Source organism: Lepisma saccharinum, chromosome 1 (assembly GCF_977018435.1).
Source record: "Lepisma saccharinum chromosome 1, izLepSacc3.1, whole genome shotgun sequence".
Taxonomy (NCBI): Eukaryota; Metazoa; Arthropoda; class Insecta; order Zygentoma; family Lepismatidae; genus Lepisma; species Lepisma saccharinum.
Window position 1 is genome coordinate 139557910 of NC_139229.1, and position 18065 is coordinate 139575974.

An 18065-nucleotide genomic window follows, 5' to 3' on the forward strand; every position below is an offset into this window, starting at 1 on the left:
GAATAAAATTGTTGCAGTGGAACAGTGTTCTCTGAAGCTATAATAGAATCATGAGCTTGTTTCACCATTTTTACAGCATGCATTAGTATGTAGATATGGCCTTTCTGGCTAAGTTGCCTAGAAAAATAATAAAATAGATAAATCCAGGTGTTGCAAGAGCAAAAGGATGGTGTGACCTTTAGGAGAGGCAGGCAGAATCAAACTGGCTTGTCCCTTTGCCCTGGGCACACATAATAATTCCACAGTACTATGGACATAATGTGTCCTCCCATTGCAGCAGGTTGAAGGTAGGGGATATTCCAAACTGTCTTCTGTAAATAGTAACATACCTAGATGCTTGATCAGACCTCTATGCACAGCACATTCTTCCATATTTCAATTTCCTTTTCCTTTATTAAAGGGCGAGGTTCAGCCTGCGGCTGTTCTACCACCTAACCCCGATGGATATATATACATACTAAATACATTCTACCTACTAAATGTTTGTACAATAACAAACAAAGAAGAAAGAGAGAAACATAAAGAAGACACAAAAAGAACAAATACAAAATTGAGAAAGGCTCGTCTACACACTAAAAAAAAATAATAATAATAATAATAAAAAGATTGAAAACAAATACACAAGGATACACAAATTAATTGACACAATTGTGCTTGGTGTCATATGGTTAAGAATAATACAAATTAATATTAATGTTATGTGTAAAAAAAAAAAAAACATATAATTGTTCTTAATATGCGAGAAAGGACAAAATATTGTTAGGGGTAGGCAACATGTAAGGGGAAAAGTAAACAAGCAAAATGTAGATGAAAATACTTGTTATTAGGAAGTTGGATCAGAAATGCGAGCTATTATTCGTGAGTGCTGGAACACAGATATTGTTCATTTAACAATAGAGTTTTTAGTTTGTCTTTGAAGTTGTTGCGATTAGTGAGGGACGTCATGGAAGGAGGAAGTTCATTCCACGCTCTTGCAGCTGAATACGTAAATGATGATTCGAAAAGCACTAGTGTGTGCTTTGGAAGTTCAAGTTTCGATTTTCCCCTTGTTTTGTAATCATGTATTTCCCTTCTGAATTTTAATTTCTGGAATAGGTTTCTAGGTGTTTTGGTTTGTAGAAGATTATGAATAAAACAACACAGATGCAATTTTCGGCGTCTGGTCATGTTCAACATTTTGTTTGCGTTTAAGGTTGGGAGGATATGATCGTATTTTCTTATATGGTACACGAAACGGAAACATGAATTTTGGACTTTCTGGATTTTGGTTTTGTTTCGAACGGATAGATTTGGTCCGAAAATTACGTCGCAGTAGTCCAGTAAAGGAAAGATAAGTAATTGGATTAGTTTCATTTTAATCTCTGTTTTTAGGCATTCTTTAAAGCTGTACAGCGATCTTAGCACGGAGTAAGCTTTTTTAATTTGTTCTTGTACATGAATATCCCAGTTAAGGTGTTCATCGAAAATGACGCCTAGGTTTTTCACATTTGTTGAATAAGGGATTATAGATGTGTCTAGTTTGATGCATATCTCGTTAGGATTTATCAGAGAAATACTATTTCGGGAACCAATAAGAGAGAAAGTTGATTTTTGTGGGTTTATTTTTAGACCGTTACTTTTACACCAGGTATTTATGTTGGATAAATCATCATTTAGCAAAGCTAAGGCTGCATCTGGCGATTTCGGTGGAAAAGGAATTTGTAGTTGAGTGTCATCTGCGTAAAAATGAACTTTACTGTGATTGATTACGGTAGGTAAGTCGGCTGTAAAAATGGTATAGAGGAGAGGGGCTAGAATGGATCCCTGTGGGACACCAGTTTCCAATGGCAGGGTGCGAGAGAGAGGAGGCGTGGCAGTGTTTATGAATACTCTCTGTTGTCTGTTGTTCAGATACGATCTAAACCATCGAAGAGCGGTAGGTGAAAAATTGTAGTATTTTAACTTGCTCAAGAGCAGGTCATGATGGACACTGTCAAAGGCTTTAGTGAGATCCAGTAATACTAACGCTACTGCCATTCTCTTGTCGATTGATCGTAATAAATCGTCAGTTACTTTAAGTAAAGCCGTTGCCGTGCTGTGTGAGGGACGGAAACCGGATTGACATTTCGGAAGCAGATCTAGGTCATTGACGTGTTTGCGAGTTTGCTTGTTAACAATTTTTTCAGTGATTTTGGAAAATATAGGTAAGAGACTTATTGGTCGAAGGTCATTCAGGGATGTTATTACTTTTTTCTTTGGTATCGGAACAACACGTGCTGTCTTCCAGCTGGTCGGGTATTGTCCAGTCCGGAATGAGAAATTTACGATGTGCGTCAGAGGACGTAAGATGTGCGGTAATAACAGTTTAATCATTTTTATAGATATTCCATCATTACCAGATGCATTGGATGATATTTCGTTTATCGCTTTCATTGTTTCGGCTTCGTTTATTTCTTGCAGGTGGAAAGTTTGAGCGCTTTCGTTATAAGTGTTACCATCAAAGAACTCTCGAGTTTTGTTAACGGCATCTTCTGAGACATTCGCTTTGCTGCATACGCTAGAAAAATGCCGGTTAATTGAATCTACGTTTCTCAGGTCGGAAGGTATCTCGTTGTTCATATTTTTACTATATACTCCCCACGTTTTTATTTTTTTCCACAACTCTTTGCTGTTATTGTTGCAGCGGAGGTGATGATTAAAATATGCTTTCTTTTCTTGCCGTTGGACCGAGGTGGTGAAGTTTCTCAGTTCTTTGTAATAGTCCCAGTTTGCCTGGGATTTTGTGCGCTTATATTTTATTAGGGCATTGTCACGGAGTTTCATGAGCAGTTTTGTATTTTCGGATATCCACGGAGAGTTTTTTGATTTTATTAATTTAGTTTCAAGGGGCGCATGCTTGTCGAAGAGATTAATTACGTTTTGAGTAACGAAGTGTACTTTATCATCGATGTTGTCGAAGCTATCAATTTGCATCCATTCAATTGTTGCAGCATCCCTATCGAATATCTCTTTGTCGAGGGTAGAGAAGTTTCGAGATTTGATAAACTGTTTAATTAATTTTGGTTTTTCGATGGCAAGTGTCGCGTTTACTAGACAGTGGTCGGACGTTCCGACGGGAGCGGTTACGTTAAATGAGCGTACAAGATCCGGGTCATCCGTTATTACCACATCGAGGAGTGATTGGGTGGTTGCCGTTATTCTGGTTGGTCGGTTAATGATCTGAACCATGCCGAAAGAGTCGATTATTGATTGTAAATATACTGTTTCTGGTTTATGGGGAGAAAGGAAATCTGCGTTTACGTCACCTAAAATAAGTAATTTGTGAACGAGTGGAAAAACTTCCGAGATCGTGGTTTCTAGGCGCGATAATTTTGTATACGATATATTAGGGGCTTTGTACACACCAATTATTCCCAGAGTTAGATGCTGGAGCTTCACAGTTACGCTAATCATTTCGACTTCGTCGTCAATTTCGTTGTAAGAGGGAACGATCTTGACATTTAGGTCTTTACGGTAATACAAGATTAGGCCACCCCCACCCTTTGTTGTTCTATCCTTTTTTATTGCTGCGTAACCCGGTATGGAGAAGGTCGAGGCGAGGGCTTCGCGGAAAGACCAGCTCTCGGTGACCAGGAAGATATCGAAAGCCGACTCGAGCACCGTGGTCGCCAACTCCTCTAATTTTGGTGACGACAAGGACCTGACGTTCGCTTGAGCGAGGGTCAGGAAGGGTGGCCTTGGGGGGCGATGACCGGGAGGGAGGAAACCGTTAGTTGCAGGATTTTCATGCGGTGGAGTCGACATCAGGGAGAAAACAAAGACAGGGGTACCATTTGTTGCGAGCTTGAGGGAAATCGAACCTTCCCTTCCATAACGTCATAGCGTATTTTAGCATTATTTCAAATATGAATGTAGGTGCAAATTGGGAGAAGAAAGACATAAGGAAATTCGGGTACTTACATGTTGCCTTCTTGTGAAGTCTTGGATGTTCGTGATTCACAGGTATATTTGACGCTAAAACATCACTTAAAGAAAACTGTATGAAATAATTCCCAGTAGCGCACACCGAAACACTTGCGGAACACTTGAGCACACGCAGAGAAACATAAACATTCGCGTAAAGGGATATGGTTGACACACAAGACACACACAATGGACATAATAGGGAAACGATTTCAAACACACGTTCATAATACATATAACTAAGAAATAAAATGAGGGTGTTCATTACGGATATACACTTTGATTATACACTTAAGTTTGTGGGAGAAAAAACAAAAAAAAAAACTAGTAATAATAATAATAAAAAAAAATATAGAATGATAAAAATAAAAGAAATATTAAAAGTATTTCAATGTAAACCGGTTACTAATGTTAAAGTGGCTAAGGAGTCCGAGTAGTCTTGTTTGTGGGTCTAGTCTTTTGAGGGGTAAGGCTCAGGGGCCAATCGGGATAGTTCCTTCATTCTTGTAATAGTGAGTTTCCGCCCGGTAGCGGTGCGCACCACGATCCTGCCGTCTTCCGTGTAGCACGCGCGGCGACCGAACTTCTCTTTCGCCGCCCGCAGCATCTCCTGTCGCACTGGAGTCAGCGACTCGGTGATGTAGATTCGGGACCCGGCTTCTTTTAGCTTTTTCTTCGCCGACCACACGGAGTGCCTGGTTTTGTAGGTTGCGAATTTAACAATAATGCAGCGTTTTCCTTCCTGCACGGCCTCTGCCATGCTACGGTTTGGTTTTCCCAAACGATGGCACCTCGCGATCTGGTCACTCTTGATGTCGACGTGCATCTTATTTCGGAATAAGTCCAGGACCTTCTCCTCCACGTTCTCCTGGACGTTCTCCTGCACTCCGTGAATAAGGAGACACTCGCGCCTTGAATACTGTTCCAAATCGTCCAGCCTATCTTCTTGCGATTCTATCCTATCCAGTAAATAATGGAAGTCGTCCTTTTGCACTCTGAAACTTTCCTCCAACCGTGCCTCCAATTTACTCAGCTCGTCTTTGAGTTTCTTCGTTCCTTCGGAATCGTACGTAGCACTTGGGTCCCCGCTTCTTGACTGTGTTTCATTATCAATTTTTCGTTTGAAACTGTCCAACTCGCCACGCACCTGCTTTTCGAAGCTTTCCAGCCGGTTGCCGAGTTCCTTGGCCACAGCACGAGACATCTTGGGTTGGTACGCGTGAAGCACAGTGGTTATGGCTTGCGACGAGCGTCAGATAATTATTCCAATATTTTCCTCTTAATTAACGTTGAAGTTGCACTTGCACACGTCAGTCCTGAACCTTGACACTACCTCTTCCTTGTATGAAGATAAGAATCAGCCAGCAGCCCAATGTCCAGCAGAATTTTACAATCTTCTCCGGAGCCGATCAGCACGTCCTTAGCACACTTCCGCCATATTCTTAATTCTCAGTAATTTTATTGGCATTTACTGTACTCTTTACTCCTATCACATATTCCTTGTTTTGTGAACTCTAGGATATCAAATTAAATCCACTTTATTTGTTGTTTCAGACACTGTTAGTACCAAAGAAAGATAAATTTTTCCATAGACTATGGATCAAGTTGCCAGACATTTCGGAAGAAAATAAAGGGCATTAATTTTGAAAATTGACAAAATATTTACCATGAAACCATTCAAAAACCATAGTTCAATTCCAATATTTCAAAAGATAAAAGAATTAAAACTATGAATAATCTGAATTGTGAAATAAGCATGTTTGACCCAACAATTTCAAACAATGAAATACGAAACAAAACTTGTCCAGAGGATTTTTGTCAGGACAAAGGAACACCATAACAAGAAATGAGATGTTTCCATATTTTACAGAATGTCGGGGAACTCTAACCATGGATCATAAATCAAGTTGGATTTTGACAATGAATACACTGCAATTTCCCAATGTACATTGCTCCATAAGAATTGCATAAAGCTGGAAGCCTGGTCAAGTTGCTGTGAACTAGTGTCAACATCCTGTTCATGTGCACACGGGCTTACATATCTGGTCTTTTATGAGCAAGACATGAATTAATTGTAGTTCCATGACCAGGGTAGTTGGAAAGTACTCAGTACCGTGTTCAAAAAGAAACAAGCATATTTGACAAAAATTTATAATTCAGAAAAAAATCCATACACCTTAAATTACTTCTCCACATTGTCATAGAAATCAGCAGCATGCTTTAGCTCAAAGTACCTATTAGTTTCAAGATAATCAAAAGACTATTTTCCTGTAGTTTACGGTTATTACAAACATAAGAAAATATTTTTCGTTGTGACGTTCATACAGATAACTAACTGTATCTTTAGTCAAATGAAAATAAATGTCTGATGAAGGGAGCGTGTGTTCTCCTGAAACGTCACAACGAAAAACTGTTTTCTTATGCTTGTAATAACCGTAAACTACAGGAAAATAATTCTACAATGCAAGTAATGCGTACATACAAGAAAAACTATCAAAAGACTAATAGGGTGAAATCAGGTCAATAACCCTGATTTTGAATGGTAGGAATGTACAACTAAACAAGTGACCCCTTTAAAATTGCAAGGTGATGGCTGAGGGGAAATGGGAAAAATTGAAGTACAGCCAATTTTGGCAACAAGGCTCTACAAAAGCCTGGGTGTTGGTGTGATGAGTGCAATAACAATGGCAACTTCAATTTTTGCAAATTCCCAATAATATTTTGTAACAGACATTAGATTTCATTGCATTCTTAGACCTTATTATTGTTGTTTGCAATGATGGACTACATGGAAAAATAGTTTGTGGTGTTAGGATTGTGGTTGTATTGTGTGACAAATATGCGTGTCTTTTTTCTTTTTGAACAGCCTAGCAGAAACTATGTTCTGAATACCCCTTGTATATTACGTGCTGTGGCATCTGTATTCTTACTTGGATTCAACTGTTTTAAGTATAGTTAGAATGGAGCATACTGTTTGAAATTTTTGTTACATATGTTGAATGAAGTCTGTACGTTCCTAGTTCATTTTATTATTTATATAACAAATAGTCCTATAACAAAAAATTCTATTACACATATAACCCATAACTTAAATTTTTCATGCACTAAACATGCAGTGTAATTAACTTGTTCACAGTTCATGGGAGAATAAAGTTACTTACGAAAATATGTCACAATAATGGAATCACAAAAAAATCACCACTGATGTTCTAGTTAAATCACTGCACAATGATAATTCCTCTCCAGTACAAATAATAGTAATAAAAAAAGCACTGCTATAAATCTGTCTTTGGCCCCAAATTCAATGGAATTGCCTTTAGTTCCGTCCTCATGCACAAAAACTCACCACACACGCACATAATTGCAAGACATGCTATGTTAAGAATCCACCATGAGAATGTGTTGGGGAAATAACCATTGTATGTCCAGCATACTATGAGATGAACCAAATGGGCAGTTGCTGTGAAGTCCAAACACAACTTTGTACGTTGCACTAAGAACCAGAGGGCAACAGCACTAAATTGAGAATAAAAAAATAATTATGTATTTGATTAAAATACCACATTGAAGTATAATATGCACACACAGAAGTTACAAGACTTTCACATTTAGTCACTTTTGGCTAATTGTGACAATAGGGATATATGGATTTATACATATCTTTATACCATGCTATTTTCTATTATCTTTTTGAATTGTGGTAAGCTCAAAAAATGCATCTTACATATAATTTTAACTATAATATCCCTTATTTCATTTTCCATTCATCTGTATCCTGTTCATTTTGTACTCTATTTATTTTAAATCTTGACAAAGCAAGCTCAAGTTTTCAAGGAGAAATCCACTGCATATTTGAAAATATACTCCCACATCTTCATGCAATATACTGAATCCAGTTACAATCAATATAAACATGTCTTTAGGGACAACAGGGGAAGATTCACATTCCAGCACTTGCAAGAAAGTTTGGCAAACCATTGTTTTGGTAAAAAAATAAAGCGCATTTTGTATTTGAATTTTGCATTACAGTTAATGTCATGAAAGTCTAATGCACTTTATTTAGCTACAGCCTGGGTGGCAAATGGAAAAGCTTGACTTAAGGTATGAATAAAACGTTTTGACTAATTTTGAAAGCTTATGTTATGTACATTTCAGATCCGATTGATGCCACTCTTGTCAACCTTAAGCAATTTGAGTAATTCAAGATGGCGTCCAATATGGTGGACTTTCCAGTTAATGACCTATATATCAGTAACCAATGGTCATAAACAGAAAACCTTTTTTCTGGTCTTGATCCTCATTAGATGGACTACGAAAAATTCTGTTCAGTTTTTCGCTAATGTGAGTAGTTGTACCGTAAATTAAAGAATAATCCTTAAAATACGTAATTTTTTTTAACACTTTTTGAAGTTTTGGCCTTGTAACTTTTGAATAAATTAACTGACAGGAAATTGTTTTAAATAAAAGTGGTAGCCCAATTATATTTTACAAAATATACATATATATATATATATATATATATATATATATATATATCTATCCTCCATTTTCTGACATATTTTTCATTCAAATGTATCAAGTCTTATATTGTTGTAAAGGTTATGAATACTGATAATGTGCGAATTACTCACAATTAAATATAAACTATAGGCTAAAAGATTAAAAATCAGCAACTTACGTGTGTAAGTATGAGATTTTTTGTACTACGTTTCGGAGGTTACACTACCTCCTTCTTCAGGTTGAAACGATGTTATTCAGACACCTGACATGGTGCCTCGTCGTGAAAGTGAAGGTTAAGGATTTAGGTTAAAAAGTTGCATGAAGGACACTTTCTAAAAAAGAATATAAATTACACATCTAAAACCGCGCAATACTATAAAAAACAAAAGAACGTCCAAGGCTGAAGTCGGCGAACTGCCGACCAGTGCTCGGGGTAGGCGAATGCACGGTGTCAGCCCGTACCTGGGGAAAGAAAACTTCCCCTCCTCAATCCTTCCAAACTGGGGCTCGGGAGTCACCAATCCAAGGTGAAATCGACTTCCACCTCGGCGGCTTTCCTAACCTCAGGAGTAACACGGAAGCCCATCTCGTCCCTATTCACTGCGGCTTTATCCCATTTTTTAAAGAAATTAACCCAGCCGTCTTCTAAATTCCCATCGTCCCTATTAAGTTTGTTCCAATTTTTCGCGCATATATAGGCAGCTTCATATACGTTTCTGTCCAATTTATTGTTAACCTCCCTAATAACTTCCCTTTTAGCAATCTTATGTCGGTTAACCAATATGTGTTCAGATAATCCTGTTTTGGGTATGCCCTCCTTTACGTCCTTATCATGCTCTCCCCACCTAACTTGCATACTTCTCCCGGTCTGTCCCACATATTCCTTTCCGCATTCACACACTATCCTGTACACTCCCTTCCGCTCTTCAGGGTTATTGCGCCTATCCCCCCTCCCTTTCTTATAAGACGTAAAGTGCTTTTCAATACTCCGGGGTGCTCTTACCCCACATTTAATCCCGTAACCCCTCACGGACTTTTCAATTTTCTCGGAGACCCCCTTAAAATACGGGATCCCGACAAAATATGTGTTCTTTTCACCGTTTCCTACCTCAGTTTTTTCCTCCTCTTTGTCATTTTGCGATGTTTCTTGTCTAACAATCCTTTTGGCTTTCCTAGCTACTTTTTCTAGGTCGCGGATAGTATACCCATTCTTTACCCCCACCTTCCTTATCCATTCTCCTTCTTTCTCTTTCTCTTTTTCGTCATTGCACAGTCTTTCGGCGCGAATGAAAAAGTTAAGAAAAACATTTAATTTAGTCCTATTCGAATGTTGGGATCTCTTATGGAGGTACAGCTCTCCAGCTAACGGTTTATGAAAGACCCCGGTTACGATCCGTTGTCCGGTTTTAGTAAGGCACAAGTCAAGAAAGTGGATCTTTCCGTTGGCCATGTCTTCCCTAGTAAACCCAATTCTGGGGTCCTGCTTCCCCAATTGGTCGAAAATGCTGTCAAGTTTGATTTCATTCCCTATGATGAGGATGTCATCTACGTATCTCCCATAATATTTTACCTCCCCCCTCCCCCCTACATGCTCCATAGCGGCTTTTTCGACGTAGTGCATGAAGATGTTGGCCACAAGGCCAGAGATGGGATCGCCCATGGCCAACCCTTCTTTTTGTCGGAAGATTTTATCGTTAACGTAGAAGTAATTGTACCCCGTAATGAGAAAAAACCACCGGACATACTCCCAGGCGACCAAGATTTCAACTTTTTGGTCAATCAACCATCTATACAAACAATCTCCAGCTTTGTCCCGGGGGACACTGGGGTACAGATTAATAACGTCGAAACTACAGATTACGTCCCGTTCTCCTATGGTGAGTTTCTCAATAGTTTCTTTGACCATAAGAGAGTTTTTGACGCTATACGGAGTGTCCATATTCATTTTTCCCATCCTCTTAATCATTTCTTTAGCTAAACCATATCCTGGATGTGCATACATGGGGATGATGGGTCTGAGGGGTATCCCCTCCTTATGGGTCTTAGGTATCCCAAAGGCCGTAGGAATATTCCCTTCCTTAACCCCCTTAAGTAATTTCTTTTTTTCCGCGCTTCCCAAGGTAAAACTGGTTTCAATGCCTTTTCTGATTTCTCGTTTGATTTTATTAATGGGGTTAACTTTGATTTCTTCGTAGTCATTACTTCTAAAGCTATCTTCCAACTTACTATGGTATTCCTCTTTCCCGATAATAACCATCTTGTTTTCCTTATCCGATCTAACCAAATACACGTCACTTTGTTTAACCCATTTTTTCACATTACGAAGACTCCCCCTAAGCTTACTTTCCGTTTTCCCCTTTGGTGCCCTATGATTGGTAACGGGTGGGCCTTGTTCCCTTATGCTTAGGTGCATTTGTTCATCTATAATGTCACGAATTTTTACCCTGACATTGGATTTATCTTCTTTTTCGTCTAATTTTCCTACTATTTTCTCCGCCGCTATGACGAATTCCTCTTTTTCGAAGTTTTCATCCCTAATGGCAAACTTATGCCCCATTTTCATAATCTCCGCTAAGGCCTTAGGGGGTTGAAGTTTTGTTAGATTTAAAATATTGGCTTTATTTTCATCCCCTTTTCTGTCCCTATTCTCTCCCTCCTTAACTCCCTCGTTAATTCCCAATTTAATTAATTTTCTCCTAATTGTTTCGATATCTCTTACCTTCGCCTGTTCGACTGTTCTAGAATGACGTTCCTCAATGCGCCCCCATGTTACCTGGTCTAATCGTCCTCCTATTTCCAAATGTAACCTGTAACATTCAGAGTTGAGCCTATCCACCTGTGCATAAGCCTCCCTTATGCATTTCCCCAGCATTCTAAACTGTATTTCCCTCTTTTGATCCAGCCCTTTAAAACTAAGGGGTTGGTACCCCCACTTTAAAAAACTCGGTAAAAAACCCTTCTTCCTACAATGCTTAAGGAAACCTATCCTAATTAGGGTCTTATTAAGCTTAATCCTCAACTTTTCAAATTTGCGCACTTTCCTCCCCGTATCGGAGATCAATAACATACTGATAATGTGCGAATTACTCACAATTAAATATAAACTATAGGCTAAAAGATTAAAAATCAGCAACTTACGTGTGTGAGTATGAGATTTTTTGTACTACGTTTCGGAGGTTACACTACCTCCTTCTTCAGGTTGAAACGATGTTATTCAGACACCTGACATGGTGCCTCGTCGTGAAAGTGAAGGTTAAGGATTTAGGATCTTGACTTGTGCCTTACTAAAACCGGACAACGGATCGTAACCGGGGTCTTTCATAAACCGTTAGCTGGAGAGCTGTACCTCCATAAGAGATCCCAACATTCGAATAGGACTAAATTAAATGTTTTTCTTAACTTTTTCATTCGCGCCGAAAGACTGTGCAATGACGAAAAAGAGAAAGAGAAAGAAGGAGAATGGATAAGGAAGGTGGGGGTAAAGAATGGGTATACTATCCGCGACCTGGAAAAAGTAGCTAGGAAAGCCAAAAGGATTGTTAGACAAGAAACATCGCAAAATGACAAAGAGGAGGAAAAAACTGAGGTAGGAAACGGTGAAAAGAACACATATTTTGTCGGGATCCCGTATTTTAAGGGGGTCTCCGAGAAAATTGAAAAGTCCGTGAGGGGTTACGGGATTAAATGTGGGGTAAGAGCACCCCGGAGTATTGAAAAGCACTTTACGTCTTATAAGAAAGGGAGGGGGGATAGGCGCAATAACCCTGAAGAGCGGAAGGGAGTGTACAGGATAGTGTGTGAATGCGGAAAGGAATATGTGGGACAGACCCGGAGAAGTATGCAAGTTAGGTGGGGAGAGCATGATAAGGACGTAAAGGAGGGCATACCCAAAACAGGATTATCTGAACACATATTGGTTAACCGACATAAGATTGCTAAAAGGGAAGTTATTAGGGAGGTTAACAATAAATTGGACAGAAACGTATATGAAGCTGCCTATATATGCGCGAAAAATTGGAACAAACTTAATAGGGACGATGGGAATTTAGAAGACGGCTGGGTTAATTTCTTTAAAAAATGGGATAAAGCCGCAGTGAATAGGGACGAGATGGGCTTCCGTGTTACTCCTGAGGTTAGGAAAGCCGCCGAGGTGGAAGTCGATTTCACCTTGGATTGGTGACTCCCGAGCCCCAGTTTGGAAGGATTGAGGAGGGGAAGTTTTCTTTCCCCAGGTACGGGCTGACACCGTGCATTCGCCTACCCCGAGCACTGGTCGGCAGTTCGCCGACTTCAGCCTTGGACGTTCTTTTGTTTTTTATAGTATTGCGCGGTTTTAGATGTGTAATTTATATTCTTTTTTAGAAAGTGTCCTTCATGCAACTTTTTAACCTAAATCCTTAACCTTCACTTTCACGACGAGGCACCATGTCAAGTGTCTGAATAACATCGTTTCAACCTGAAGAAGGAGGTAGTGTAACCTCCGAAACGTAGTACAAAAAATCTCATACTCACACACGTAAGTTGCTGATTTTTAATCTTTTAGCCTATAGTTTATAAAGGTTATGAATTGGGCTACCACTTTTATTTAAAACAATTTCCTGTCATTTAATTTATTCAAAGTTACAAGGCAAAAACTTCAAAAAGTGCTGGAAAAATTACATATTTTAAAGATTATTTTTTAAATTACGGTAAAACTACTCACATTAACGAAAAACTAAACAGAATCTTTTTTGTAGTCCATCTAATGAGGTTCAAGACCAAAAAATGGTTTTCTGTTGACGACCATTGGTTACTGAGATATAGGTCATTAACTGGAAAGTCCGCCATATAGAACACCTTCTTGAATTACTCAAATAACCCAAGGTTGACAGAGTGGCATCAATCAGATCTGAAATGTACATAACATGAGCTTTCAAAAATAGTCAAAACATTTTATTCATACCTCAATACCAGGTTATGCCACTTTTAGGCATTTGGCACTCTAACTACTAGGCGAGTAGCTTGTTTAATGAAAAATATACATTTACATATCTATCTACCCCTTTTTTGTGGTACATACAAATCCATTCCCTGATGGTGATTAAATAAAAATGATGAACTCTCAACCTTTGATGGTGAGATAGAGATTGACCACTGAAGTGGCAACAATTCTTCACAATTTTGTATAAAACAGTACAATATCTGAATTCAGTGTCATGTTAACATTCAAACATTTCATGAACTATTTTTGCAAAGTTGGAAAAACCAATAACGTTTCTAAAAAATCAAGAAGACCTAAGATATATCACCAGACGTTTTCACCATTCGGAAGGTGCCAAGGTGAGGGCAAACCTTGTGAATGAGATACATAGTTAAAAGTAACAGAAAATCTTTGTCGAAAGACGCTGGACCATGTTTGGCTACAACACTACCATCTCTTCATCAGCTACAGGTTGAGTTGCTGTCGACCTCCATGTTGGAATGGTTAGCACAGTGTGCTACGATGATGCCAGTAGTTCCAGGTTCATATTCCTGCCTGGGCATGGGTGTTCTTTGTGAGTGTCCCTTCATCACATTGCCAGCTGAATTCTGTTTTGTCGGATGTCGACTTTTCGTCAGAAATAAGTTAATGACATTATCGTGTAACTTACATGCTCATGCATCACGTTCCGAAGTGACATATCTGGATGTCAAGTGGTGTCAACATTAATAACATGTTTTGCGCAAATCGTGTAGCATATTCAAAAGCTACATACATCCAATCAATTCTCCTGAAGAGTTAGTGCAGATGGACATACGACAAAATAGTATTCAGCAGGTGATATCCTTACTCATCCTAATCATCATATGATGATGGATTTAGCTCAATCAATGAGAACATTTCCACACAACTTGTTTTGCTGTCTTGGTGGCTGGGCACAATCCGTGCTTGTTGCTAAAGTTTCCGGATTGAGTCCTTGACTGGTGTTTCTCTGATTTAATAATCACAATTAACTTAATGTACCATTAAATAACCAATAAACCATTGACTAGTTTCTTCAATTGTGAACTCAGAATACCCAAACTTCATGTTTACAGCAAAATACACATGCACTAGTGGAAAAAAAGTATGCATGAAGATATGGTCACTTTTAAATTCTGTTACAATAGTAAATTTAATTTACTTACCCAGTTAATGCATTTAAAACAAATGCTGTGATAACCAATTTGCCACCAAAATTCCGAACGTGGATTTCCTGAAAAAGTATTTTTCAAGTTTAGTAATGCATACATGTGAAACTCTTGTAAATCAGAAAACTTTACCAACATTTTTTAGCACAAGCACTAATAAGGAAAGGAAACCAATCTACAACATATAAAGGATCAAATACGACTGCAATAAGAATTGAAAATTTTAAATGTGTGTTCTTCTGCATGAAATGTTTTTAACCTTTAACCTTTTGCATCCCGAGCATCTCGATCAAGATCCTCTAGCATGCTCGTAGTTTTTAAGTTATAATGTCGTTATTTTTCGCTGGTTACGATTTTCTTCTTTTACATTATTGTTAACACACATATTAAACAATTATGACTCTTGCAAGTCTTGGTGTCGAACAAAAAAGGTGGGAAAATAGCAGCTTTTTTTGTGCAGCTTCCTCACAAAGGAAAAATAATTCTGACAAACAAAGGCTGGATTTGTTAGCAATTCTTTTCTTCCACCCCTGAATTGATTGATTTAGTTTATTTTACTTTGCGTTTTATGCCTCTTGGCTAATTTCCGAAGATGGGGATGAGTGATGAATGGACATTCACCTGGGACCCTTGGCATCATTCCACCACTGGAAACTAGACGGGTGAAAAGTTTGCTTCGGTACCCGGGTGGCCGTACATGGACGAAACATTTGACTGGAGTCATGTTGCGGCAGTTTGTGAATATCTGGGGAATTTGGTATCACAAGGAGCAGCTTGCAACAAAACGATCTGCACATGCGTGAATCCATTCAATTCAGCCACAAACGACTAATTACAGTCTGGAAATGGAGGCAACTTCAGGTCAAATTTCTGAACTGGAGTACAGTATCATGGCAGCGATATTTTTATTTAATTGCAAATGAAACATGGTTATATTCTGACACAGGAGATCGCCGAAACAGAAGATCGTGTCTGATCCACTGTGCACCTGGTCTTATTAACCACAGTAAATAATAAAAGCAATTTATGCTTAACCTCCTGTTAAATAACTTGTTCTCATCTTCGCATAGTTAAAAAGCCACAAGATGATAAAAGCAAATAAAATGAATATTTTTTTAATGAAATTTTAAGATCGCCGGCCCGAACATAGGCAACGCCAGAATGTGAGGGTTCAAAACAGTACCTGCATATTGCCTGATGTGTGTTCCATTCTTGGCTACTCACTGGGAATTTTGTGAATTCTACATGAATATTTCTCTGTAGACGTGAAAAACTGCAACTTTATTAATCCAAATCCCATTGAATTTATACATATTTATAAATGCCCCAAAGCAAGTTTTTTCACAATTTAGCTTTTATTTTTATCAAGGAAGAAGAAAGCTGCATGGAAAACATGAAACAGAATTATCTCAATCCATTTACTTTGTTAGTGACAATCTACCTGGTATATGGAAGTTTATTGCAAGAAATTCATTAGGTAAATTTGAGTTTGAATGTTTGTAGAGGTATTTGGTGCTAATAATGCTGCAGGTGATCAGCTCACAATTACGACTTAACAATCCGTGGGCTGTGCTGAGTCGAATTGTGTGCAGATGGTCTGACAGGTGACAACACTTATGCTGTAAGGCTAAAGGATATAGTGGTGCACATACGAACGTGTTTGCAGTGTCTAGGCATCAGGCCCCCAAAATCCTTCGACCCTACCAGCCCAGATTTTTTCTTCTGGAGTTTACTGAAGGACAGGGTGTATGCAAACAAACCAAGTACATTACAAACAGCTTTAAAGGACAGCTGAAATCAAGTACATCGCTGGAGAAACACTGGCGAGTCACGGCGAATATGCAAATGCAGTGGAGCCGTGCTTTCATGAAAACGGCGGACACTTTAAACACATGCTCTGATCACAATCAACACTCAGCAGCACACTATCCAAGGTACATCATGTATAAATTACGTTAATATCTGCATGGTATATTTCATATTACAACTCATTTTGTCGGGCCGGTTCTATAAGAATCACCCTGTATATTCGTGTGTGTCCGTGGTGAGAGGCATTAATATGTAACGTTGATGAAGAGAAAACATTTGCTTGGACCCTTGAATTTTTGGAAAGCTGGCCTTGAAAACGGGGAATTATACTTGAATGTTATCATGGTCCTAGAGTGGCCACCCTGGTGTTGCAAAAATTGCACACTCGTTGCTCATACTTTTAGAAAAAAAATATTTTTCCATTGTAAACCTCATCAAAGGCGAACGTGTTTTCAGTGGCAAATTTAAAATTCTGCAAGGTTGTAAATAAAAAAGTGTCTCTGAAACTATGATTGTTAGAGTTACAAATTTGTTACAAACAAGTTTTGTTCAGTACAGATTAGACTACAAGCATATGGTTGAAAAACCCAATTTTCCTTTATCAAGTAGAACTTCATTGCCCCCCCCCCCTCCCCCTAGGCAATGCTGGATGTGAGGGTTCAAAATGGTACCTGCATATTGCCTGAAATATTCTTCTTTAAGGTTCGCATAACCACTTTTTTATAGATTCAAAATAATCTAACACAGCTATTTTTAGTGGTTATTATTTAATTTTATCTGCGACATCTCGTTCTGGTTTCCCAGAACTTTCTCAAGCTCTAAGATATGCATACAAAAACACAACCTCACATGGCTAGTCATTCTACACTTTTATGATATGTGTTATGCACTTGTTGCTGATGCCTTCAGAGGGGAAAAAATCACAGATACACACACACACAAAAAAAATATATAGCATATTTAAACATGAGTTGAATTAACAGGAAATTGTATAAACAATCGTTCTTGGTTGTTCCTACCTGGTATTTGAAAAGATGGTCTAATGATCTAGAAGAACCTACAAGGCCATCCATAATCACTGTCCACAATCCAAGAGTGACATAGAGCACACTCTGGAGTGCTATGATCTGCGAAGTTATCAGAAGAGGATCCCACGTTGAACTTCTAAACTGACTGCTCATTCTTTTCATCCTAGAAGCAATAGCAGTCAACTATTTTACTATTCTACTATTAGCAGTCACATTACTAAAGGCCATTTAAACTGGGCTGAAAATATCCAAATTTATTTGCAGGTGCAGAAATATGAGTGTTAACCATATACATGGTGTTCAACCATGCATGCACAACATCTCAATTCATTCTGTTAATATATAACATTGGATACTCATAATAGGCATGTACCAGATTTGTGTCTAAAAAAAGAATCTGTTCATCAGAGAAAGACAATATTTTTAGTTTTGGTGACCTAGAATCTCTGTAAAAACATGGTTTGTTTTTACATTCAGATCTGCTCTATGTACAGGTAGACTGGAATTGGATCTATGGTTTGAACTGGGATGTAAAAATTTGGTATTTGCTCTTGGACGTCAAACCCATAACCACTATATTATATAAACTTATTATAAGGTTGGAACCTCAACACTAAGTTGACTAAAATATATAAA

At 38.4% G+C, this 18065-nt stretch overlaps 1 protein-coding gene across 2 annotated transcripts in view; it reads right to left on the reverse strand.

Annotated features, from left to right (window-relative positions):
- Nucleotides 1–6815: 6815 nt before the first annotated feature.
- Nucleotides 6816–18065, reverse strand: part of Sys1 (Sys1 golgi trafficking protein) — a 50018-nt gene continuing 38768 nt past the window's right edge. For both annotated transcript variants that reach the window (XM_083139255.1, XM_083139264.1), the window contains exons 2-4: nt 17421–17592; nt 14590–14657; nt 6816–7458 (exon numbers count right to left, since the gene is read on the reverse strand). In XM_083139255.1, coding sequence (XP_082995381.1) covers nt 7218–7458; nt 14590–14657; nt 17421–17592 — 481 coding nt within the window. In that variant the 3' untranslated portion in view covers nt 6816–7217. The remainder of the gene's footprint in view (nt 7459–14589; nt 14658–17420; nt 17593–18065) is intronic.